This window comes from Oncorhynchus mykiss, chromosome 11 (genome assembly GCF_057628025.1).
Source record: "Oncorhynchus mykiss isolate SJ-2025 chromosome 11, ASM5762802v1, whole genome shotgun sequence".
NCBI classification, from domain to species: Eukaryota; Metazoa; Chordata; class Actinopteri; order Salmoniformes; family Salmonidae; genus Oncorhynchus; species Oncorhynchus mykiss.
Window position 1 is genome coordinate 19,703,625 of NC_143032.1, and position 25,883 is coordinate 19,729,507.

Here is a 25,883-nt window from a genome sequence, read left to right on the forward strand (position 1 = left end):
GTATTTAATTAATTTATTTATTTTGCTCCTTTGCACCCCATTATTTTTATTTCTACTTTGCACATTCTTCCATTGCAAAACTACCATTCCACTACCATTACTTGCTATATTGTATTTACCTTGCCACCAAGGCCTTTTTTGCCTTTACCTCCCTTCTCACCTCATTTGCTCACATTGTTTATACTTTATTATTGACTGTATGTTTGTTTTACTCCATGTGTAACTCTGTGTTGTTGTATCTGTCGAACTGCTTTGCTTTATCTTGGCCAGGTCGCAATTGTAAATGAGAACTTGTTCTCAACTTGCCTACCTGGTTAAATAAAGGTGAAATAAAATAAAAATAAATAAAAATTGAAGACATAGTTTTTATCAAAGAATCTCTGTAATTAGAATTATGCGATCAACTGATTTAAAAAAAATATTTTTTATTTATTTAACCTTTATTTAACCAGGTAGTCTAGTTGAGAACAAGTTCTCATTTGCAACTGCGACCTGGCCAAGATAAAGCATAGCAGTGTGAACAGACAACACAGAGTTACACATGGAGTAAACAATTAACAAGTCAATAACACAGTAGAAAAAAAAGGGGGGAGTCTTAATACATTGTGTGCAAAAGGCATGAGGAGGTAGGCGAATAATTACAATTTTGCAGATTAACACTGGAGTGATAAATGATCAGATGGTCATGTACAGGTAGAGATATTGGTGTGCAAAAGAGCAGAAAAGTAAATAAATAAAAACAGTATGGGGATGAGGTAGGTGAAAATGGGTAGGCTATTTACCAATAGACTATGTACAGCTGCAGCGATCGGTTAGCTGCTCAGATAGCTGATGTTTGAAGTTGGTGAGGGAGATAAAAGTCTCCAACTTCAGCGATTTTTGCAATTCGTTCCAGTCACAGGCAGCAGAGTACTGGAACGAAAGGCGGCCAGATACACCTGCTGGAGCGCGTGCTACGGATGGGTGTTGCCATCGTGACCAGTGAACTGAGATAAGGCGGAGCTTTACCTAGCATGGACCTGTAGATGGACTTGTAGATGACCTGGAGCCAGTGGACCTGGATGACCTGGAGCCAGTGGGTCTGATTAATCCTGTAAATGTAATTAACTAGGAAGTTGGGGCACCAAGGAAAAATATTCAGATTTCAAAGTTAGCATTTCCTAAAATAACTTTTCAGATATTTTCTCTGATCAATTACTCTTCAAATGAATGAATTATTTACTTAATCTCACTTTAGTCTCATTCCAAAGTCGTAAATTGTTGGTTATCTGCACGAACCCAGTCTTCACTATGAGTCATCCATACATCAATTGTCTTAAATGATTTATTTATTACTAAGTAATTCACAGAAATGCATAAACAAACAAACAAACAAACAAGGTAAATGTGGTTACATGAAATGAGAATGTGCCCTAGTGGGCTAAACCGGCATGGCGGCTTGTTAGACAAAAGGGGAAGTGGGGGTCGACTAAGAAGTCACTACAAAATGATAATTGTAACAATTGAAATGCTAATCCTTTGCACATGAACGCTCACTCATTCGGGAACAATTGCAATCAATATATATATTTACGCTCAGTGTCGTCGTCTTGATCGCTGGTGAAAAGTTGTAGAATTGTTGTCTCTCTCTCTATCGTGGTTATAGTGGATAGTTCAGAGTGACATTCATTTGTTTCGTTATAGAATGGATGTTTCGGCGGTTGTCGTTCTTCACGTTCAGTGAACCGAATTCCTAGCTGCAGACTAGTAATTAATATCAAAGACTTGTTCGTATTCTGTTGGTATCGATAGTCTAAGAGTTTAACCACGTGGTATGGTTAAAAGATTCAGCAATGGTTTACATCCTTTGTCCTCTTCCTAAAGGATAAAAACATGGTCTGCAACCTTTAGCCATCTCGTAATTGAGGTAAGCTCGGTCTGCTGATCCAAAACCCGAGTGGGGGCTTTATTCGGAAGGGCCGAATAAAGGGCTGTCCCAGGATGTCTGACCCTAACTGGGCTCAGGGGCGGTCCTCTGATTTAGTTCAAATCAAAAGGGAATTTTATTTTTCTTCATTAAACAGTCCAAAATCATATTACACAATTATACAAACAGTATCATACTCACTCATTCATCTTATACAACAATTAGATGTAAACCTCATATCTGAGGCTATTATATAAACAGCGTTATGGTAATGTGGCCACACCGTCTCCCATGAGCTTCCCCAAGTTGTGACAAATGGACCAGTTCGTAGCTGGATTCTTCACCGATCTTTTACACTTTCTCTGGAACATGAAATTTGTTCGTACCTCAAGTTCTGTGAGGTGGAAGGAATTCCTTTGTCCTCTATGAAAATGTACTCTGCCTCTTCTACTATGTGGCCCTGTGGCAGGGTCTTCTCAGGAATTTACGACGTCTCTCTGACCACAGCAACCTAGTTGAAAGAGGCAAGGGGGAGAGGGGGATGGGGCTTGCTATACCCAAAGAGGCCAACGTCATGACAATGGTAAACTAATGTTTAAAATGAAATACTAATGTTAATGTACCAAAATTGATAGGTAGATGCAAAACATTTGGGGACTGTATTAAGAACAGGCACCCCAGGCTGAAATAGCATTTTTGCATGTCAGTGAAATTTTCAAGAAGCAAGGTGTTGCTTGCCACATCATGATGCATTTTTGATGTGGCATGTGACACATTTTTGCTTCTTGAATGTCCAATATCTTGAAAACTGACATGCAAAACATTTGGACGGTATTAACAGTTTTCTAAGCAAATAACTACTAAAATATAGTTTGGATTCTTCCTTCAATCTCTTTGGTAAACCAGCTCTCGGCTAACCCTGTCAGTGTTTCCCCTATATTCTGCTAAATTGTGGATGCTACTCCAAAAGATCTGATGTAAAAACATTTTCAGTGTAAACTTAAACGACTAAAACCAGATATAAAGTATGTAGAAAAGATAATGGAGCGATATATTTTTAAATAATATCACGTTTGAGAACTAACAACCATCAGAATAAAAACTAGACAGTCAGGGAAAATCTCAAATAAAAAAAAATGGCATGGGGCCGCCATTGATTTTATGTTTGAATCACTTGGATAGCATAGGAACTTTCCAGTGTTTCCGGGTTCCTATAATATATGACCTATAATTACTTACAATATGAGTGAAATAGTTTTCCTTCCAAAAAATTGTACACTGAACTAAAATATAAACACAAGATGTAAATTGTTGGTCCCATGTTTCATGAGCTCAAATAAAAGATCCCAGAAAAGTTCCATACACTTAAAGATTATTTCTCTCCACATCTGGCTTCTTTACCTGTGGGGTCGTCTGAGACCAGCCACCCTGACAGCTGATGAAACTGGGTTTACACAACAGAAGAATTTCTGCACAAACTGTCAGAAACCTTGTCAGGGAAGCTCATCTGCGTGTTCGTTGTCCTCACCAGGGTCTTTACCTGACTGCAGTTCTGTGTCGTAATCGGCTTCAGTGGGCAAATGCTCACCTTCGATGGCCACTGGCACGTTGGAGAAGTGTGCTGTTCACGGATGAAGCCGGTTTTCAACTGTACCGGGCAGATGGCAGACAACCTGTAAAGCGTTGTTGGTGAGCGGTTTGCTGATGTCAACGTTGTGAACAGAGTGCCTCATGGTGGCGGTGGGGTTATGGTGTGGGCAGGCAAAAGCTACGGACAACAAACACAATTGCATTCAAATCTGTCAATTTTGAAGGAACAGAGATAACGTGATGAGATCCTGAGGCCCATTGTCGCGCCATTCATCCGTCGCCATCCACTCATGTTTCAGCATGATAATGCACGGCTCCATGTCGCAAGAATCTATACACAATTCTTGGATGCAGAAACTGTCCCAGTACTTCCATGGCCCGCATACTCACCAGACATGTCACCCATTGAGCATGTTTGGGATCACCCATTGAGCATGTTTTGGATCGACATGTAATACAGCGTGTTCCAGTTCCCGCCAATATTCAGCAACTTCGCACAGCCATTGAAGGGGAGTGGGACAACAGTCCATGGGCCACAATCAACTGCCTGATTTTTGAAGGAGATGTGTTGCGCTGCATGAGGCAAATGGTAATCAATCAAATTTATTTATAAAGCCCCTTTTTACATCAGCTGATGTCACCAAAGTGCTGTACAGAAACCCAGCCTAAAACCCCAAACAGCAAGCAAAGCATGGTGGCTAGGAAAAACTCAGTAGAAAGGCAGGAACCTAGGAAGAAACTTAGAGGAACCAGGCTCTGAGGGGTGGCCAGTCCTATTCTGGCTGTGCCGGGTTGAGATTATAACAGAACATGGCCAAGATGTTCAAACATTCATAGATGACCAGCAGGGTCAAATAATAATAATCACAATGGTTGTAGAGGGTGCAACAGGTCAGCACCTCAGTAGTAATTGTCAGTTGGCTTTTCATAGTTGAGCATTCAGTTAGAGATAGCTTGTGCAGTAGAGAGTGATCACACCAGATACTGACTTGTTTTCTGATCCACGCCAGTACTTAAATATATATATATTTTTTAAGGTATGTGACCAACCAATGCGTGTCTGTATTCCCAGTTGTGTGAAATCCATAGATTAGGGCCTGATTAATTTATTTAAATTGAGTGATTTCCTTATAACATCTTTAAAATTGTTGCATGTTGTGTTTATTTTTGTTCAGTATAATTAAATTAAAAAGCAGCTTTTTTTGTTTGAATGGTGTGGCCGCTTATTGGCCAGCTCATCCTCTTCTAGACCGCTGATTTGCCAGCTCATCTTCCTCAGGAATATGACATTCTGTAAGGAAATAGCAAGTATTGAAATGCTCTAAGATAGAAGTTTGAGGTGGGGTTTTTAAGTGCTTTTTATTTTTTTCTCCCACATACGAGTATAGAACAAAAACATTATTTTTAACAGAATGGTAACTTTTAAAAGGGAGAATTTCACTGGACAGTTACTTTAAAACTGCACATTTTCTCTAAGCCCCATGGCCAAATGAGGAGAATTGTGGGAAATTAGCTTTAAAACAGCAAAATTGTTTCCACAGCTAAGAGGGCATCTAAAATGTTCAGTCGGAGAGTGCACCATTGGCCACACCAACGATCCAAGGGGAAACGCTGCCTTTTCCCCAATAGCTGTCAGTCTCTCAATCAATCTCTCTCTCCCTTCCCCTCTCTCCCAGAGGACAACTCTCTGCAGTTTGACGGGGTGGACTTTGACGAACCCATGGAGGTGGGGCTTGAACAGGAAAAGGAGGGGCCTGCAAATGAAGAGGAGGAGCCAGAGACCAAACCAGCTGTTAAAGTGGAACCCAAAGCAGAACCACAGGACCTGGTCCTACTGTGAGTGTGTGTCTGCTTGCTTGTCTCCTGTTAGTGGTTCTACCATAGACTTTGCTAGACATGCCATCATTGTATCTGTCCCATTATGGTGTCTGTGAGAGCACAGGCAGTGCCATTGAGGCCATCTCTATTTTGAAGTAGGCAATTTTCTTCTACTTTGAGTTGGCAAACAAACTGAAAGGCTGCATACTGTTTGAACAGGTATAAAGTCATTGTTGGTGATTTACTGGCACCTGCATTTATGGAATGTTTACTCCCGTATAATTAATTGGCTGATCCCTAATGGTGACTTGAGTAGGAATTATGTGGTCCTTCCTTAACCCATATGAAGTCCCACCAAGTTGACTACTTCAAAAATGGTGAAAGTCCACAGTGGCGCTGCCAATGCTGAAATAGGCTTTTGGGCACTAGTCTTCTATCTCTATGGGTTATACTATGAGTCGAGGCCAAATACCTTTGTGTGTTTACATCAGTGGTGGAAAAAGTACTCAATTGTCATACTTTAGTCATTTTCTATTAAGGTATCTTTACTTTTACTCAAGTAAAAGTGAAACAACCAGTAAAATACTACTTGAGTTAAAGTATTTGGTTTTAAATATACTTAAGTATCAAAAGTAAATGAAATTTCTAAAATAAGTAAAAGTATAAATCATTTCAAAATCCTTATATGAGGCAAACCAGACAGCATGACTTTTATATTATGGATAGTCAGGGGAACACTCAAGACGTAATTGACCAATGAAGCATTTGTGTTTAGTGAGTCCGCCAGATCAGAGGCAGTAGGGATGACCAGGGATGTTCTCTTGATAAGTGTGGGAATTAGACCATTTTCCTGTTCTGTTAAGCATTCAAAATGTAATGAGTACTTTGGGGTATCAGGGAAAATGTATGGAGTAAACAGTACATTATTTTCTTTATATATTTACTATATAAATAGTAAAGTACAGATACCCCAAAAAGCTACTTAAGTAGAACTTTCAAGTATTTTTAAGTTCCACTGGTTTACAGTAGCAACCATTGGATCATGATAACCTTTTTAGCCCATCTATCCTGTTCCTCCAGGAGTGGCAAGCTGGGGGGGACTTGGGGTCAGGAGGAGGGGGACAGTGAGGCCCCCGTGGAGGTGCAAGTCGACCCCAGCCGTCTCCCATTGGCCGAGGGGCCAGAGGGAGAGCTCATGTTCCGCTTCTATTGGCTGGATGCCTTCGAGGACCAATACAGCCAACCAGGTGAGTTTTTACCAAACCCATGGACTAGTAGAGCCAAACAGGTGTGTTCTTACTTAACCCATAGACTATTACAGCCAACCGAGTTCATATTACCAATCAGATGTCCAGGAATCCTCACTAAAACAACCAAGAAAGTGAGCCCTTCCCAAACAAAATGTGGCATGTTAAGATGTGGTCATTTTATGGTTATGTAATGTGTTTTCCAGGTGTGGTGTACCTATTTGGTAAGGTGTGGATCGAGTCAGCCAAGGCCCACGTCAGCTGCTGTGTGTCAGTGAAGAACATCGAGAGGACCATGCACTTCCTGCCCCGCGAACGCGTGAGTCCTGTTTCCTGTCACATGATCATCTACTCCAGAATATCCACATTTTCACACCATGTTAGACTACTATTGGAATCAACTGTGACCCAAACTGTCTCTGAGCTTTATTACGGAAGGTTGACGTTTCCACTTAATACTGTGTTGTGTGTTTTGTGATTGCTCTTCTGGTAGGTTGTGTGTTTTATAATGGGTCTCCTTATTGGTTGTGTGTTATTAACAGAAGGTGAACCCAAAGACAGGCGAGGAGACAGACACTCCGGTGGGGATGATGGACGTCTACCAGGAGGTCAATGACCTCTCTGAGAAGTTTAAGATCATGAAGTTCAAGTCCAAGGTCTGTGCCCGTCTCCCCTAGGACCAGATAGAGAAGGATTAGACTTACAGAATGATGTCAGAGGGGTTGGGTTAAATGCGGAAGGCACATTTCAGTTGAATGCATTCAGTTGTACAACTGACTAGGTATATCCCTGTCTTAGCAGAGACCAGGAAGTAGCCTAAACATGGGAACCAATGTTCATTTCATGACTTCCTTAGTATGTTTATTATAGACACGTTGACTGATTCGGTTGAATGGTTAGTTGATAGGCTGACTGTGCTCTCTGTTTCCCTCTGTAGAAAGTGGAGAAGAGCTACGCCTTTGAGATCGCTGACGTCCCTACAGAGTCCGAGTACCTGGAAGTCAGATACTCTGTGAGTATTCTCATTCTCTCTCTCTCTCTCTCTCTCTCTCTCTCTCTCTCATATTTATATATGTCTTATCCATTGTTATTGTATTTTTTGTGCAGGCTGAGTATCCGTCCCTGCCCTCGGACCTCAAGGGTGCGACTTTCTCCAAGGTGTTTGGAACCAACACCTCCAGCCTGGAGCACTTCCTCCTCAGCAGGAAGATCAAAGGACCCTGCTGGCTGGACATCAAGACCCCACGTAAGACTACACACACGTTCTGAGACACACAGACGTTCACACGCACTCTCTCATAGTCACACACTCACACAAACAAGCAACACACACCTCTAACCCTCTCTCCTGTCTCCCTGTAGAGTTGAGCAGCGTGCCTGTGAGCTGGTGTAAGGTGGAAGCAGTGGCGATGCGTAGTGACCTGGTCACTGTGGTCAAAGACCTGCCTCCTCCACCTCTCACTGTCATGTCCATCAGCCTGAAGACTGTACAGAACCCCAAGACACACCACAACGAGGTCTGTCTCTGTCATATGTTAAGATCAGGGGTTTTCAACCTTCTCTTGCCCAGGGACCCCCTCCCAGGCAAACCATCATACCTAAACGGGGGGGAAAATGTAACATCTTATCAGGTGAATGATAATGGCAAGGAGAAGTAATCAACATTTTTAATAGATTTGGTAGATAAATTATAATTGGAAGAGGAAGTGTAAACTCTAACTAGAAAGGTAACTCCAAACACATTTTCACAAAGAGCAGCTGTTTAGCTGGTAAACAAAGGTCAGACGTGTTGAATTTTTTTTATTTCCGACAGTCCAAGTCAAGAAAGCTTACTTGCTGCACTGGTAGCCTATTCTCCTACTGTAGGTATGTCATTAAAAATGGATTCATTATTTTCTTGTTGCAGTTTTTAGTCTAGGTCAAACTAACAAGTGGAACAAGTACCCTTTAACTAACCCATAGAATTAGAATTCCTAGAACACATTCCCATTCAGACACTAGAACAGATATTCCCATTCTATGGCATTGACACGGTCTGAGGAGACAATGTTCCCATTCTATGAGTTATATTGCTACACTCTCACTGTGAGTAATCTAGTAAATGACTAATTCTGTCATTCACTTGAACAATGGGCCCATCTCTTATCAAATCAATCAGCCCATAGATAGATAATGCACATTCCAATCAAAATGGATAGTGGATGTTATTGCATGTAGTGTAACACTTGGTCTCCTTTTTACTTTACTTTTTATTGTAGGTAGGTAAATATGAAAGGATATGGCTTCAAATACAATAAGATACATTTTTATTTTTCAGATATCAAATAATGCCTTTATTAGGATGTGACAACCCTGATGGTCTCCATTGGAATCCTGTTACGGCTAGTGTAGGGATGGTTTGTTATGGTAGAAACCGTATGTTTCTGTTATCTTTTCTGTTTTCTGGGATCTGATGGCCTGTTAGATTAGCTTTGGTTACACCCTCTCCGTGGCACCACAGCCATTACCTCTGTGTTTGCATGTTATTCTTCAAATTTTCCAGCCACTGAGCAGCAAAAGGGCTGAAAAGCCATGGTTACACATTAACCCTACATGTCTGGAGTTTTCTGAAACCATCCACCTTCTCTCTCTATCCAGGGTTTGCACAAAGTGCTTAAAGTACTTCAATATGGCACTCTGAAATTGAAGTACTGGAATACCTTGAAAATCAGACATCTTCTCAAGTTGGTACTTGAAATGTACTTGAATTAAATTGAGAGGAGCACAGATTATGAACAAATATGTTTATCAAAAATATTAGAAAAATATATTGGTCTTGCGAATTTCGCGCTGTGGTTGCCAGGTGAGCTCGCTCATTTCACCCACACTGGCACTCAGCCAGGCAGGTACAGAACTGAATGATTAGGTGCCACCTAACGTCACATTGAGAGCTAAAATGCCCGATAAATGTAGATTCAACCCTGCCTTTTGTGCGTATGGAAAATGTTGGGGATATTAGAATATTCGTGTTTAAGTCTTTAAATTTAACATGCCACTGTCTGTACGAACCCCGTTTCTCGCGCTCTCTCGCTCACTCTCTCTGTGTGGTGTGATTGCGTGTGATAGTGACTCTGACTAATTAGACTTGGCTAAATAATTAGTGATGCAACTGGCCTGAACCTTACCTATTATTTCCTGCTTCCTGTCCATCCCTAGATTGTGTCCCTGGCTGCCTTGGTCCACCACAGGTTCCACCTGGACAAGGCCCCCCCTCAACCCCCCTACCAGACACACTTCTGTGGTGAGTTGGTGTCACAACCTGGGAGGAAGGGAGGGAGGGGAAGGATGTTCTGGCTTTTTTTCACTGTCTCAAATGTTTGCTTACTCAGTGTTGTGTCCTTTGTGTGTTTTAGTGGTCAGTAAACCCAACGACTGTATCTTCCCTTATGACTTCATGGATGCCGTAAAGAAGAAGGTGAGTGATGACAGAACAACACCACACTGGTTTCTCTGAAATCCTGTCCTTTAGCAGGTGAAGAGTCAGAGCCCTGTTCAAATACATAGAAATGCGTCCCTCTCCTCCTTTGACTTGATCACTGACGCCCCCCCCAACCCTCTCATTTCTCTCTCGCCCTCTCTGTCAGAATGGTAAGGTGGAGATAGCAGCCACTGAGAGAACTCTCCTGGGATTCTTCCTGGCCAAGATGCACAAACTTGACCCTGACATCGTGGTGGTGAGTAAGACGGGAAACTACATACCAGCTACTTATGAGCTACATAGCAGAACCATAAAGATACAGACCAGCTTCATGTGAGATGTGAGTGACGTAATAAGCTAATTGAGAATATGCGCTGCATAGGAGCTACTTTGTGATGTCATTTTCATACATTGCATTCAGAAAGTATTCATATCCCTTGACTTTTTCAAAATGTTACAGCCTTATTCTAAAATTGATTTATTTGTTTAAACTAATAACACACACACTGTTTAAACTAATAACACACACACTGCTTAAACTAATAACACACACACTGCTTAAACTAATAACATACACACTGCTTAAACTAATAACACACACACTGCTTAAACTAATAACACACACACTGCTTAAACTAATAACACACACACTGCTTAAACTAATAACACACACACTGCTTAAACTAACACACACACTGCTTAAACTAATAACACACACACTGCTTAAACTAATAACACACACACTGTTTAAACTAATAACACACACACTGTTTAAACTAATAACACACACACTGCTTAAACTAATAACACACACACACTGCTTAAACTAATAACATACACACTGCTTAAATGAATAACACACACACTGCTTAAACTAATAACACACACACTGCTTAAACTAATAACACACACACTGCTTAAACTAATAACACACACACTGCTTAAACTAACACACACACACTGCTTAAACTAATAACACACACACTGCTTAAACTAATAACACACACACTGTTTAAACTAATAACACACACACACTGCTTAAACTAATAACATACACACTGCTTAAATGAATAACACACACACTGCTTAAACTAATAACACACACACTGTTTAAACTAATAACACACACACTGTTTAAACTAATAACACACACACTGCTTAAACTAATAACACACACACAATTCTACGTTTGTTTTATTGAACACCGTGTAAACATTCACAGTGCAGGGTGGGAAAAGGATGTGAAATCAAATTTTATTGGTCACATACGCATGGTTAGCAGATGTTAATGCGAGTGTAGCGAAATGCTTGTGCTTCTAGTTCTGACCATGCAGTAATATCTAACAAGTTATCTAACAATTTCACAACAAAGGAATGGACTAAGAATATGTACATATAAATATATGGATGAGCGATGGCCGAATGGCATAGGCAAGATGCAGTAGATGGTATAGAGTACAGTACATAAATATGAGATGAGCAATGTAGAGTATGTAAACATTATATAAAGTGGCATTGTTTAAAGTGATACATTTATTACATCCAATTTTTTATTATTAAAGTGGCTTGAGATTTGAGTCAGTATGTTGGTAGCAGCCACTCAATGTTAGTGGTGGCTGTTTAACAGTCTGATGGCCTTGAGATAGAAGCTGTTTTTCATTCTCTCGGTCCCAGCTTTGATGCACCTGTACTGACCTCGCCTTCTGGATGATAGCGGGGTGAACAGGCAGTGGCTCGGGTGGTTGTTGTCCTTGATGATCTTTTTGGCCTTCCTGTGACATCGGGTGGTGTTGGTGTCCTGGAGGGCAGGTAGTTTGCCTCCGGTGATGCGTTGTGCAGACCTCACTACCCATTGGAGAGCCTTACGCTTGTGGGTGGAGCAGTTGCCGTACCAGGCTGGGTGATACAGTCCGACAGGATGCTCTCAATTGTGCATCTGTAAAAGTTTGAGTGTTTTTGGTGACAAGACACATTTCTTCAGCCTCCTGAAGTTGAAGAGGCGCTGTTGTGCCTTCACCATGCTGTCAGTGTTGGTGGACCATTCCAGTTTGTCCGTGATGTTTACGCCGAGGAACTTAAAACGTTCCACCTTCTCCACTACTGTCCCGTCGATGTGGGTAGGGGGATGCTCCCAATGCTGTTTCCTGAAATCCACGTTCATCTCCTTTGTTTTGTTGACGTTGAGTGTGAGGTTATTTTCCTGACATCACACTCCGATTGCCCTCGCCTCCCTGTAGGCCATCTCGTCATTGTTGGTAATCAAGCCTACCACCGTAGTGTCGTCTTCAAACTTGATGATTGAGTTGGAGGCGTGCTTGGCCACGCAGTCATGGGTGAACAGGGAGTACAGGAGAGGGCTGAGAACGCAGCCTTGTGGGGCCCAGTGTTGAGGATCAGCGAGGTGGAGATATTGTTTCCTACCCTCACCACCTGGGGGCGTCCCGTCAGAATGTCCAGGACCCAGTTGCACAGGGCGGGGTTGAGACTATGATTATGATTTTTCAACACCGATACCAATTATTGGAGGACCAAAAAAGCCAATACCGATTTTTTTTTTTTTTTCTATTTTATTTGTAATAATGACAATTACAACAATATTGAATGAACACTAATTGTATCTTAATATAATACATCAATAAAATCAATTTAGCCTCAAGTAAATAATGAAACATGTTCAATTTGGTTTAAATAATGCAAAATGCAAAGTGTTGGAGAAGAAAGTAGAAGTGCAATATTTGTCATGTAAGAAAGCTAACGTTTCAGTTCCTTGCTCAGAACATGAGAACATATGAAAGCTGGTGGTTCCTTTTAACATGAGTATTCAATATTCCCAGGTAAGAAGTTTTATGTTGTAGTTATTATAGGAATTATAGGACTATTTCTCTCTATACCATTTGTATTTCATTAACCTTTGACTATTGGATGTTCTTATAGGCACTTTAGTATTGCCAGTGTAACAGTATAGCTTCCGTCCCTCTCCTCGCTCCTCCCTGGGCTCGAACCAGCAACACAACGACAACAGCCACCCTCGAAGCAGCGTTACCCATGCAGAGCAAAGGAAACAACCACTCCAAGGCTCAGAGCGAGCGAGTGACGTTTGTAACGCTATTAGCGCGCGCTAACTAGCCTTCCATTTCACTTCGGTTACACTAGCCACATCTCGGGAGTTGATATGCTTGAAATCATAAACAGCGCAATGCTTGATGCACAGCGAAGAGCTGCTGGCAAAATGCACGAAAGTGCTGTTTGAATGAATGTTTACGCGCCTGCTTCTGCCTTCCACCGCTCAGTTAGATACTTCGATACTTGTATGCTTGTATGCTCAGTCAGATTATATGCAACTCAGGACACGCTAGATAATATCTAGTAATATCATCAACCATGTGAAGTTAACTAGTTATTATGATTGATTGATTGTTTTTTATAAGATAAGTTTAATGCCAGCTAGCAACTTACCTTGGCTTACTGCATTCGCGTAACAGGCAGTCAGTCTCCTTGTGGAGTGCAACAAGAGGCAGGTCGTTATTGCGTTGGACCAGTTAACTGTAAGGTTGCAAGAATTAATCCCCCGAGCTGACAAGGTACGAATCTGTCGTTCTGCCCCTGAACAGGCAGTTAACCCACTGTTCCTAGGCCGCCATTGAAAATAAGAATGTGTTCTTAACTGACTTGCCTAGTTAAACAAAATACCATTTTAAAGGTGTAAATTTTTTGGGGGCAAAATCGGTGTCCAAAAATACCAATTTCCGATTGTTATGAAAACTTGAAATCGGCCCTAATTAATCGGCCATTCCGATTAATTGGTCGACCTCTAGTTGAGACCCAGGGTCTCGAGCTGAGTGACGAGTTTGGAGGGTACTAGGGTGTTAAATGCTGAGCTTGGAGTGTGACTGTTTATTTACAATGTGATTTTCTGGATTTTTTTTTCTCATTTAGTAGTTGAAGTGTACCTATGATGAAAATTACAGGCCTCATCTTTTTAAGTGGGAGAACTTGCACAATTGGTGGCTGACTAAATACTTTTTTGCCCCACTGTATGTCCTTAAACACACCAGCCAGCTGGTCTGCGCATGCTCTGAAGACACGGCTAGGAATGCCATCTGGGCCTGCAGCCCTGCGAGGGTTAACACATTTAAATGTTTTACTCAAGTTGGCTGCGGTGAAGGAGAGCCCGCAGGTTTTGGTAGTGGGCTGTGTCGGTGGCACTGTATTGTCCTCAAAGCAAGCAAAGAAGTTGTTTAGTTTGTCTGGGAGCAAGATGTTGGGGTCCGCGACAGGGCTAGTTTTCTTTTTGTAGTCCGTGATTGACTGTAGACCCTGCCACATACCTCTTGTGTCTACGACTACTTTGTCTCTATACTGATGCTTAGCTTGTTTGATAGCCTTGCGGAAGGAATAGCTACACTGTTTGTATTCTGTCATGTTTCCGGTCGCCTTTTACTGATTAAAAGCAGTGGTTCGCGCTTTCAGTTTTGTGCGAATGCTGCCATCAATCCACTGTTTCTGGTTGCGGAAGGTTTTAATATTCACCGTGGATACAACATCACCAATGCACTTGCTAATAAACTCGCTCACCAAATCAGCGTATACGTCAATGTTGTTGTTCGACGCTATCCGGAACATATCCCAGTCCACGTGATCAACGCAGTCTTGAAGCGTGGAATCAGATTGGTCGGGCCAGTGTTGAACAGACCTAAGCACGGGCGTTTTCTGTTTTTGTTTCTGGGAGCAACGGAGTCGTGGTCAGATTTGCTGAAAGGAGGGCGAGGGAGGGCTTTGTATGCGTCGCAGAAGTTAGAAGAACAATGACCCAGGATTTTTACAGCCCGGGTCGCGCATTTGATGTGCTGATAAAAATTTAGGGAGCCTTGTTTTCAGATTAGCCTTGATAAAATCCCCTGCTACAATAAATGCAGCCTCAGGATATGTGGTTTCCAGTTTACATAGAGTCCAATTTAGTTATTTCAGGGCTGTAAGTGTCTGCTCAGGGTGGGGGGTATACACGACTGTGATTATAATCGAAGAGAATTATCTTGGTAGATAATGCGGTCGGCATTTGATTGTAAGGAATTCTAGGTCAGGTGAACAAAAGGACTTGAGTCCCTGTATGTTGTTATGATCACAACACGACTCGTTGATCATAAGGCATACACCCCCGCCCTTCTTCTTACCCTTGGATTTAATAACTGGTTGACCCTCCTTTGGCAGCAATAACCTCAACCAAATGTTTTCCGTAGTTGCGGATCAGACCTGCACAGTCAGGAAGAATTTTGGACCATTCCTCTTTACAAAACTGTTTCAGTTCAGCAATATTCTTGGGATGTCTGGTGTGAACTGCTCTCTTGAGGTCATGCCACAGCATCTCAATCGGGTTGAGGTCAGGAGTCTGACTGAGCCACTCCAGAAGGCATATTTTCTTTTGTTGAAGCCATTCTGTTGATTTACTTCCTGTGTTTTGGGTCGTTGTCCTGTTGGATCACCCAACTTCTGTTGAGCTTCAATTGGGGGACAGATGGCCTAACATTCTCCTGCAAAATGTCTTGATAAACTTGGGAATTTATTTTTCCGTCGATGATAGCAAGCTGTCCAGGCCCTGAGGCAGCAAAGCAGCCCCAAACCATGATGCTCCCTCCACTATGCTTTACAGTTGGGATGAGGTTTTGAAGTTGGTGTGCTGTGCCTTTTTTTTCTCCATACAGTGTTGTGTGTTCCTTCCAAACAACTCAACTGTAGTTTCATCTGTCCACAGAATATTGTGCCAATAGGGCTGTGGAACGTCCAGGTGCACTTTTGCAAACTTCAGACGTGCAGCAATGTTGTTGTTTTTTAGACAGCAGTGGCTTCTCCCGTGGAGTCCTCCCATGAACACCATTCTTGTTTAGTGTTTTACGTATCGTAGACTCGTCAACAGAGATGTTAGCATGTTCCAGAGATTTCAGTAAGTCTTTAGCTGACACTATATGATTCTTCTTAACCTCATTGAGCATTCTGCGCTGTGCTCTTGCAGTCATCTTTGCAGGATGGCCACTCCTAGGGAGAATAGCAACAGTGTTGAACTTCTTTCCATTTTATAGACAATTGGTCTTAGTGTGGACTGATGAACAAAGATACTTTTGTAACCCTTTCCAGCTTTATGCAAGTCAACAATTCTTAATCTTCAGTCTTCTGAGATCTCTTTTGTTTGAGGCATGGTTCACATCAGGCAATGCTTCTTGTGAATAGCAAACTCAAATTTTCTGAGTTTCTTTTTTATAGGGCAGGGCAGCTCTAACCAACATCTCTTATCTCGTCTCATTGATTGCACTCCAGGTGAGCTGACACCTGACTCTAATTGGCTTATGGAAAAGTCATTAGCCTTGGGGTTCACATACTTTTTCCAACCTACACTGTGAATGTTTAAATTATGTATTCATTATAGACAGGAAAAATACAATAGTTTGTATGTTATTAGTTTAAGCACACTATATTTGTCTATTGCTGTGACTTAGATGAAGATCAGATCAAATTTGATGACCAATTTATGCAGCTATCCAAGTAATTCCAAATGGTTCACATACTTTTTCTTGCCACTGTAGGTGTACAGAGGACCATTATCAGCAACCATCACTCCTGTGTTCCAATGGCATATTGTGTTAGCTAATCCAAGTTTTTAATTTTAAAAGGCTAATTGATCATTAGAAAACCCTTTTGCAATTATGTTAGCATAGCTGAAAACGGTTTTTCTGATTTTAAAGAAGCAATAAAACGGGCCTTCTTTAGACAAGTTGAGTATCTGGAGCATCAGCATTTGTGAGTTTGATTACAGGCTCAAAATGGCCAGAAACAAAGCACTTTCTTCTGAAACTCGTCAGTCTATTCTTGTTCTGAGAAATGAAGGCTATTCCATTCGCGAAATTGCCAAGAAGCTGAAGATCTGGTACAACGCTGTGTACTACTCCCTTCACAGAACAGCGCAAATTGGCTCTAACCAGAATAGAACGAGTGGTGCAAAACTAAGCATAAGGATAAGTACATTCAAGTGTCTAGTTTGAGAAACAGTCCACAAGTCCTCAACTGGCAGCTTCATTAAATAGTACCCGTAAAACACCAGTCTCAACGTCAACAGTGAAGAGGCGACTCCGGGATGCTGGCCTTCTAGGCAGAGTTGCAAAGAAAAAAACATATCTCAGACTGGCCAATAAAAAGAAAAGATTAAGATGGGCAAAGAACACAGACCCTGGACAGAGGAAGATTGGAAACGGGTGTTATGGACAGACAAATCTAAGTTTGAGGTGTTCGGTTCACAAAGAAGAACATTTGTGAGATGCAGAAAAAAATGAAAGATGCTGGAGGAGTGCTAGATGCCATCTGTCAAGCATGGTGGAGGCAATGTGATGGCCTGGGGGTTCTTTTTGGTGGTGTAAAGTGGGAGATTTGTACAAGGTAAAAGGGTTCTTGAAGAAAGAAGGCTATCACTCTATTTTGCAACGCCATGCCATACCCTGTGGACGGCGCTTAATTTGAGCCAATTTCCTCCTTCAACAGGACAATGACCCAAAGCACAGCTCCAAACTATGCAATAACTAATTAGGGAAGAAGCAGTCAGCTGTTATTCTGTCTATAATTGAGTGGCCAGCACAGTCACCGGATCTCAACCCTGTTGAGTTGTTGTGGGAGCAGCTTGACCGTATGGTACGTAAGTGCCCATCAAGACAAACCAACTTGTGGAAGGTGCTTCAGGAAGCATGGGGTGAAATCTCTTCAGATTACCTCAACAAATTGACAACTAGAATGCCAAAGGTCTACAAGGCTGTAATTGCTGCAAATTGAGGATTCTTTGACAAAAGTAAGTAAGTACTTGTCAGTGTCTTGACTATATTTCCTTCTCATTTTGCAACTAATTTCATGTATGTTTTCATGGAAAACAAGGAAATGTCTGGGACTCCAAACTTTTGAATTGTAAATAAGGTATTTTTATTTTATACATTTGCAACAAAAAAAACTACTTATTTTCGCTTTGTCATTATTGGGTATCGTGTGTAGATTGAGTGAAAAATAATTTAAATTTTAGAATTAGGCTTAAGCAAATGTGGAAGGGAAGGGGTCTGAATACTTTCAGAATCCACTGTGTATTACTGCTCTCTATATTTACACCCCAGCTGACCTCTCTTCTCATCTATTTCCTGTAGGGTCATGATATATTTGGCTTTGACCTGGAAGTGCTCCTTCAGAGAATCACTGTGTGTAAGGTCCCCCACTGGTCCAAGATCGGACGCCTCAAGAGGTCCAACATGCCCAAACTAGGGGTGAGTATCAGGGACTCGAACCTGGGTCCTCAGAGCAACTCAATATTATGTTAGCACACTGAGCTAAAGTCTCCTTCATTTTGCTTGCACATGTCACACTCCTTTGCAGTGGCTTTGTTCCATATCTAGGCCTTACAGCAAAGGATAGTGGAGGTTCGAGTGGGTGTTAATGGTCTTCCTCTCTGGTGCCTGTGCTGCGTAGGGTCGCAGTGGCTTTGCAGAGAAGAGCGCCACCTGTGGCCGTCTGGTGTGTGACGTTGAGATTTCAGCCAAGGAGCTGATTCGCTGTAAGAGCTACCACCTGACTGAGCTGGCTGCTCAGGTGCTGAAGACTGAGCGAGCCACTATACCTGCTGAGAACATCAAAAACCTCTACAGGTGTGTGTGTGCCTCTCCATATGAGTGCTTGATCCCACAATAAAAATCTAAAGTTCAGCTGTAAAGGTCCTGGTGTGTGTCTGTCCCTCCATCAGTGACTCCCCCCACCTGTTGTACTTGTTGGAGTTGACATGGACAGATGCCAAGCTGATCCTCCAGATCATGTGTGAGCTCAACGTGCTGCCTCTCGCCCTGCAGATCACAAACATAGCAGGCAACGTACTGGTGAGAGAGACACACACGCACCGTTGAGTGAAATGCTGAGTAATTCTTAACACATGAACCCGCTCTCTCTTTTTCTCTCTCTCTCTCGTCTCACTCTCTCGCTCTAGTCTCGTACTCTGATGGGGGGTCGTTCTGAAAGGAATGAGTATCTGCTGCTCCATGCCTTCCATGACAAGAACTACATCGTACCTGACAAACCCTCCTTCAAGAAGGCCCAACAAGAACTGGTATACACACTTGCATGAGGCCAATACTAGACACTTGATTTTGTTTCCTTTGTGTCGTAGCCAGAGCCAGGGTAGAGAAATGCACTAAACTAAAGTCTAAACATGTTTTTAGTGATTTTGAGTTCTGGCTTATTTAGGTTTTGGCACTGAAAGGAACAGGAAACCTACCAATGTAATAAATCATTTTAGATTTGTCTGTCATCACTCACTCACCGTATGGGCCTAGTGCAAGACGGACTTTCTTCCTTTCTCTCTTACCTTCACCTCTCCTTTTCTCACTTTCTCTGTTTCTCTCTACGTTTTTCTCGCTCTCCATCTCACTTTCTCCATTTTGCTCTCTCACATTCCCTCACTCAGGCAGAGGGAGAGGAGGAGGGGGATTCTGGGAAAGGGAAGAGTAGAAGAAAGAAAGCAGCCTATGCAGGTGGACTGGTACTGGACCCCAAAGTGGGTGAGTCGGGGTGGGGGGGGGGGTCAATATGTGCATTATGAAGTCTCAAGTTTCTATTATGTTTTTGTAACATTCTGTGTGAATTTCGCCCCAAAATGTCCATGCTGTACCAAAGTAATATGTGGGGACGTTCTCCTGTCCTTACCTTAAGTGTTGTCTACACACCTCATCAATAGTACTGTAGCATGGATTGGATTGTTTTCAAGTGTTTTTAATCATTCCTGGAAATGTAATCCCCCTCCAAATAAAATGGTCTTTGTTTGAGGTTTGTGTGTTCCATAAAACGGATAGTTCCGTTAGGTTTCATATTGAACAAGGTGTGTGTAGTAACTATTGCTTTGTTACAGACTTTGTTTAATATGAATCATGCTATGTAAAAAAATCTATTTACACCATCAAAATGACAGACGTGTGTTTCTATGAAGTACCCTGCTGGTCAGAATGCACCCTAGTGTGTGACATTCACCGGAGCAAAGAATTCTGAGTGGCTGTCTGTGAGGAGTAACTCCTATTCACTCCCCGTAGGTTTCTATGATAAGTTTGTGTTGCTGCTGGACTTCAACAGTCTGTACCCCTCCATCATTCAAGAGTTCAACATCTGCTTCACCACCGTACAGAGAGAGGCCCACAGCACACGCAAGAAGACTGAGGTGTGTGTGTATGTGTGTCTTAGTCGGAGAGAGACTCACTGTGTGTGTGTGTGTGTTTGAACAGTACCATTTCTTGTTTCTGTGCCAAAAGGAGCATGACCCTGATGAGATTCCAGAGGTTCCGGACGCCGACCTGGAGATGGGAATTCTGCCCAAAGAGATTCGCAAGCTGGTGGAACGACGTAAACAAGTGAAACAGCTGATGAAAGCACAAGACATCAACCCTGACCTTTACCTGCAGGTACATGCATAACGACTTCTGCTGTCAGGTTTCTCTCTGTTGTGATTTTCAGTTTCAGAAACCTCTGATTTGTTACTCATAACCCAGACCACACTTGCTTGAAGCTGAAATGCGTAGGTGGTGGCTTTTCTTGAATAACACAGTAGTATCTCTCTGTCTCTGTGTGCAGTATGACATCCGTCAGAAGGCTCTGAAGCTGACGGCTAACAGTATGTACGGCTGTCTGGGCTTTAGCTTCAGCCGCTTCTACGCCAAGCCACTGGCCGCGCTCGTTACACACAAGGGTAGAGAGGTGAGTTACGTCCTGCTGGGTATACTGTAGCGAACGACTGGTCAAGTATGAATGCTGGAGCAAATCCCACTAGAGGGCAGTCCAAGACCAGCCTCTCACACACATTACTTTTTTCTTCTTCTATTGATAATCCCTTTTCATTTTTTGCATTGACAAATGTAATGTCTGATTCTGAATACATTTGCTCCATCTCGTTTCATCGTCTGTGGTTGGACTGTGAGGTAGCAACAGTGTGTACTTTTTCCTCGTAGCCTTAGGGGCAGCAGGGGATGCTGAAGGTGACAAAGTTCTGATTTTAGTCAGGGGTTTACCTGTAGCTGGTCACCACACACACCACGCCTGCATTAATTGAATGAGCTCTAACAATATCCACACATACCTCTGGTGTTCCAGTTATCCTCAGGGAGATGTTCATTGGGATACTTGAAGTATACCTTGTAGTTCGTTCATCAAGTTATGTTGCTACAGTGAGACTGACATGCAGGCACAACTGCTAGCATGAAAAACCCATATATTCAATTGGTAAGAAATGGGAATGATTGCTCATGAAATAGGCTATCGTGCATATATCAGCACATTAGTCTCAATTGTAGATAAAGTATGATCACTTATCTGAAAGCCTACTAAAAATATATATTTCAAGTGTTTATCTGAGGGTAGCCTCAAAGCCAACGGTTTTTTTCAGCTTTGAGACTGGCCACGAGTGGGAACTTACACATTGTCAATAACTTAATAATAAAACATGTGAATTGGTTTATAATAAAATAAAATAATGAATATAACAACCAGATGAATTAGTTGAAACATTAAATAACATAACAAATAACAGATGCAAGTTGGCTTAACATGTATACCTTAAACTTTTCTACTATGGGGGATTTTAGATTGACATAGGCTAGTGATTTTGCTGTTTGTTGCTTGTCTTCTTGGCTTCTTCTGAAGATGTGCTTTGGAATTTGGTAAGAAGGACGCATGCAGGTGCATGTTCTGTTAAGACAAAGAACCATAATATAAAGGTGATTTCTGTCATTCTGAGCACTGTGGGTGGACATCCCAATCATGCACCCAATGTATATTGGTCCATTAAAATGCTGCTGGTTAAATGTCCGGTGCTGCATTTTCCTAATGGAAACCCTGCCGTGTGTGTGCATAGTGAGGGTAGGGCCATATTTCAGGACTGCGGAGGACACCTAAAACACTTTGTTGTAATTGAGTCTCTGACTGTGTTTAAAAACTGACAGACGCCTGTAGGGAAGTCAGCATGGAAGGAATGGCCAGGTTCGTAGGTGAGGGCTAAGGGGGTAGAATGAAAGAAGAGGCATGGCGCTAAGGCTAGGGGACGGTTGTTATTAGGGGTGTGCACGTTTTTAAACTTATTTTTTTTGTGTACAAAGTTCAAATCACAGTTCAGTTATCACAAAACATTATTTTCGACATTATAGCCTAACTTGATGATGGGCTATAAAGGCCTGGGTGAAGTTGTGCAATTTTAACTAAAACCTGAGAAAAATGTGAACTTTAGGCTACTTTTGTGAATTTGCGAGGCAAGACATTGAGAGATTCAGATGACTGAGACAGGTGCGCACCATGTTTTTTTTTTTGCCTGCCCCCTCTCCCTCGCTCTGGCTCGCCTGGGGCCGTATTCATATGTGACCGACAGGCTCGATTCGGTCTTATGTAGCACAATTTTAAATTGTGTTTTTTACATTTGATGAAGGTAGAGACTTAGACATTAAAAAATGGTACAGTGCCTTTGGAAAGTATTCAGACCCCTTGACTTTTACGACATTTAGTTACTTTGCAGCCTTATTCTAAAACTGATTTGATTTTTTTTTCTCAGGAATCAAAACACAATACCCCATCATGACTAATCGAAAACAGGTTTTTAAGAAACTTTTTCAAATGTATAAAAAAAAAATAACATTCCTTATTTATAAGTATTCAGACCCTTTGCTATGAGACTCGAAATTGAGGTCAGGTGCATCCTGTTTCCATTGATCATCGTTAAGATGTTATTACAACTAGATTGGAGTCCACCTGTGGTAAGTTCAATTGATTGGACATGATTTGGAAAGGCACACATCTGTCTATATAAAATCCCACAGTTGACAGTGCATGTCAGAGCAAAAACCAAGCCGTGAGGTTGGAGGAATTGCCCGTAGAGCTCCGAGACAGGATTGTGTCGAGGCACAGATCTGGGGAAGGGTACCAAAACATTTCTGCAGCATTGAAGGTCCCCAAGAACACAGTGGCTTCCATCGTTTTTAAATGGATGAAGTTTGGAACCACCAAGACTCTTCCTAGATCGAGAGAAAGATGAACGGAGCAAATTACAGAGATCCTTGAGAAGGATCCTTGATGAAAACCTGCTTCGGAAAGTATTTAGGCCCCTTGACTTTTTCCATATTTTGTTATGTTACAGCCTTAATCTAAAACTGGTTAAATGTTGTTTTTTTTCTTTTCTCATCAATCTACACTCAATACCCCATAATGACAGAGCAACAAAACAAAGGAAATATCACATTTACATAAGTATTCAGACCCTTTACGCAGTACTTTGTTGAAGCACCTTTGAAAGCGATTACAGCATAGAGTCTTCTTGGTATGATGCTACAAGCTTGGCACACCTGTATTTGGAGTTTCCCCCATTATTCTCTGCAGATCCTCTCACGCGCTGTCAGGTTGGATGGGGGGGCGTTGCTGAACAGTTATTTTCATGTCTCTCCAGAGATGTTTGATTGGGTTCAAGTCCGGGCGATCTGGCTGGGCCACTCATGGACATTCTGAGACTCGAAGCTACTTCTGCTTTTTCTTGGTTGTGTGCTTAGGGTCGTTGTCCTGTTGGAAGGTGAACCTTCACCCCAGCCTGAGGTCCTGAGGATTCTGGAGCAGGTTTTCATCAAGGATCTCTCTCATTTATTCTGTTAATATTTTCCTCCATCCTGACTAGTCTCCCAGTCCCTGCCGCTGAAAAACATTCCCACAGCATGATGCTGCCACCACCATGCTACACCATAGGGATAGTGCCAGGTTTCCTCAAGACGTGATGCTTAGCATTCACACCCTCAAATAACGTGGGTGTGTGTTCAGTCTTCAGTCTGCATGTTGAAGGGCCCTGCTTTACTGAAGTTGCGAGACATTGTAAGCCAAGAAATTGCCAGATACAACATTCCATTGCGGGATACAGCTTTGATTGCCGATAGATTAATTTATGTAGCCAGGCATAAAATAAACAGCTGAACCTAGTTCCTCTACTAGATCCTTTATGAGAATGAAAGAAAAAAAAACTGTTGGAGGTTGTCTTCTGCAGTGTTCAACCAATCCAGTAAAATTTGAGGAGTTAAGATGGAGTGTCGCCTTCGTAACCCTTTAGACCCCAATAGAATTCTATAATGCTGCTGTAGGTTACTGAGAATTTTCAAGATAACGTACAATTTCTCACACATTTTTAAACCGACACAGCTCAAAAACAATGAATAAATGACAATTACAAGTGAACTTAAATTTAAAGAGCACAACCTCTTTAACCCCCAAGAGTTGATGTCTGCTCCCCTGCGGAAATCAAAAAAATCCCCATAACAATCTCAGTTTAAGCAAGATGCCTCTGTTTTTTCGTGTTGGATGCTACTCAATGCACCGCATCCACCGATGTTGCACTTCCGCATCTGCGGTGAAAAGTGGCAGAGCGAGAGCGGTGTTTGTCAGACCATGAGACATCCAGAAAATCGGTCTTCTCGTACAATCATCTGTAGCGTCCGAACGGTTTGGCCTGCAAACTAGTATGACCCCTCTATGGAAAGAGACTCTCACGAACACGATGGTGGTATCTGTTTTGCTCTACGACCCCCACAAGCGTCTTGGGACTCGGCACAGCCAATCTGCCAACTTCTGTCTGTAGCGTCCGAACAGTTTGGGCAACACACTAATATGACCCCTCTGTGGAAAGGTGAAAACGTACAGTACCAGTCAAAAGTTTGAATGAGCAGGTGTGTCCAAAGGTTTTTCTTTATTTTAACTTTTTTTTACATTGTAGAATAATAGTGAAGACAAAACTATGAAATAACACATATGGAATCATGTAGTAACCAAAAAAAGTGTTAAACAAATCAAAATATATTTTGTGTTTGAGATTCTTCAAAATAGCCACCCTTTGCCTTGACAGCTTTGCACATGCTTGGAACTATAGACTCCCCTCTGGTGTGCTCTCCCTCTCAATGTTCCTCTTCCTTTCCTCTCCACATCTCTATCCCTCCCATCATCTTAACTCTTCCTCCCTGCCTGCTGCTGAGCCCTGACTCTCCACATCACTTCCCTTGCTTTCACTGAACTAGAGGAACAGTAACAGAGGGGATCAGAAGAACACATATTATTCCATTGTGGTAGGGTTGGGCGATATCCAGATTTTCATATCGTCATGCTGTCCTCTCACCCCTGGAATTATGTTATTACCGGCTTAGTACACAAGGGGGCGCCAGAAAACGCAAGAAAGCCCATTGGGCGTCTAGTACCAGAATGCTAACAAAATAAGCACAAGTAATGGTGAATTTCCATGTAGGCTGCTAATTAAATATGCTAACGAGCCAAACGAAAATAAACAAATTGCAAAGACCTGCAATCCTGCCCATAAAGTTATACATAGGAGCTATCGAATGTCATTTTTGGTGAGTTTCGACGTTTACAAGCAGATGTGAACGAGAGACGTTGTGCAAATGAACAGTTTTGAGGCATGCTTGTCTGAAGAAAGAACGGCACTGGCTCTCTAGCTGCTTATCTACAGCTGTGTCTGTGTGGAGTTCTGAAGTCGCTAGGGCAACAGGCCTGTCTGCTCTGCTCTGAGAATAGGGGGGAGGAGCAGACAGGCCTAAGAACTGAGAGGAGAAAAAATGCAAGGAAATCAAAATAGCAGCTGTACAAATAACTAATCCAAGGGGCTTTGATTTCTCAAACACAGCAGAAAGCAGCCTATTTTTCTCTGGTAAAATGCAAGATCAACTTGAAGCAAAACATTAGGAAATGTAGCTGACTACATTATTTATATGATAGGCCTAAACATTAAAATATGGTGGCCATGCATAGTTTTTGAAAAAGATACTTGGCTTTTTCATTGTCGCCAAGT

The 25,883-nt window shown here is 42.0% G+C and overlaps 1 protein-coding gene across 1 annotated transcript in view; it reads left to right on the forward strand.

The window, feature by feature from the left end:
* pola1 (polymerase (DNA directed), alpha 1) overlaps positions 1-25,883 on the forward strand; it is an 89,462-nt gene that overhangs the window by 9,286 nt on the left and 54,293 nt on the right. The window contains exons 9-26 of the mRNA XM_021620436.3: positions 5,173-5,332; positions 6,395-6,561; positions 6,768-6,880; positions 7,104-7,217; positions 7,499-7,573; positions 7,669-7,807; positions 7,924-8,078; positions 9,757-9,841; positions 9,954-10,015; positions 10,185-10,274; positions 18,187-18,303; positions 18,506-18,681; positions 18,777-18,906; positions 19,014-19,133; positions 19,491-19,584; positions 20,110-20,234; positions 20,326-20,475; positions 20,645-20,767. Coding sequence (XP_021476111.3) covers positions 5,173-5,332; positions 6,395-6,561; positions 6,768-6,880; positions 7,104-7,217; positions 7,499-7,573; positions 7,669-7,807; positions 7,924-8,078; positions 9,757-9,841; positions 9,954-10,015; positions 10,185-10,274; positions 18,187-18,303; positions 18,506-18,681; positions 18,777-18,906; positions 19,014-19,133; positions 19,491-19,584; positions 20,110-20,234; positions 20,326-20,475; positions 20,645-20,767 — 2,195 coding nt within the window. The remainder of the gene's footprint in view (positions 1-5,172; positions 5,333-6,394; positions 6,562-6,767; positions 6,881-7,103; positions 7,218-7,498; positions 7,574-7,668; positions 7,808-7,923; positions 8,079-9,756; positions 9,842-9,953; positions 10,016-10,184; positions 10,275-18,186; positions 18,304-18,505; positions 18,682-18,776; positions 18,907-19,013; positions 19,134-19,490; positions 19,585-20,109; positions 20,235-20,325; positions 20,476-20,644; positions 20,768-25,883) is intronic.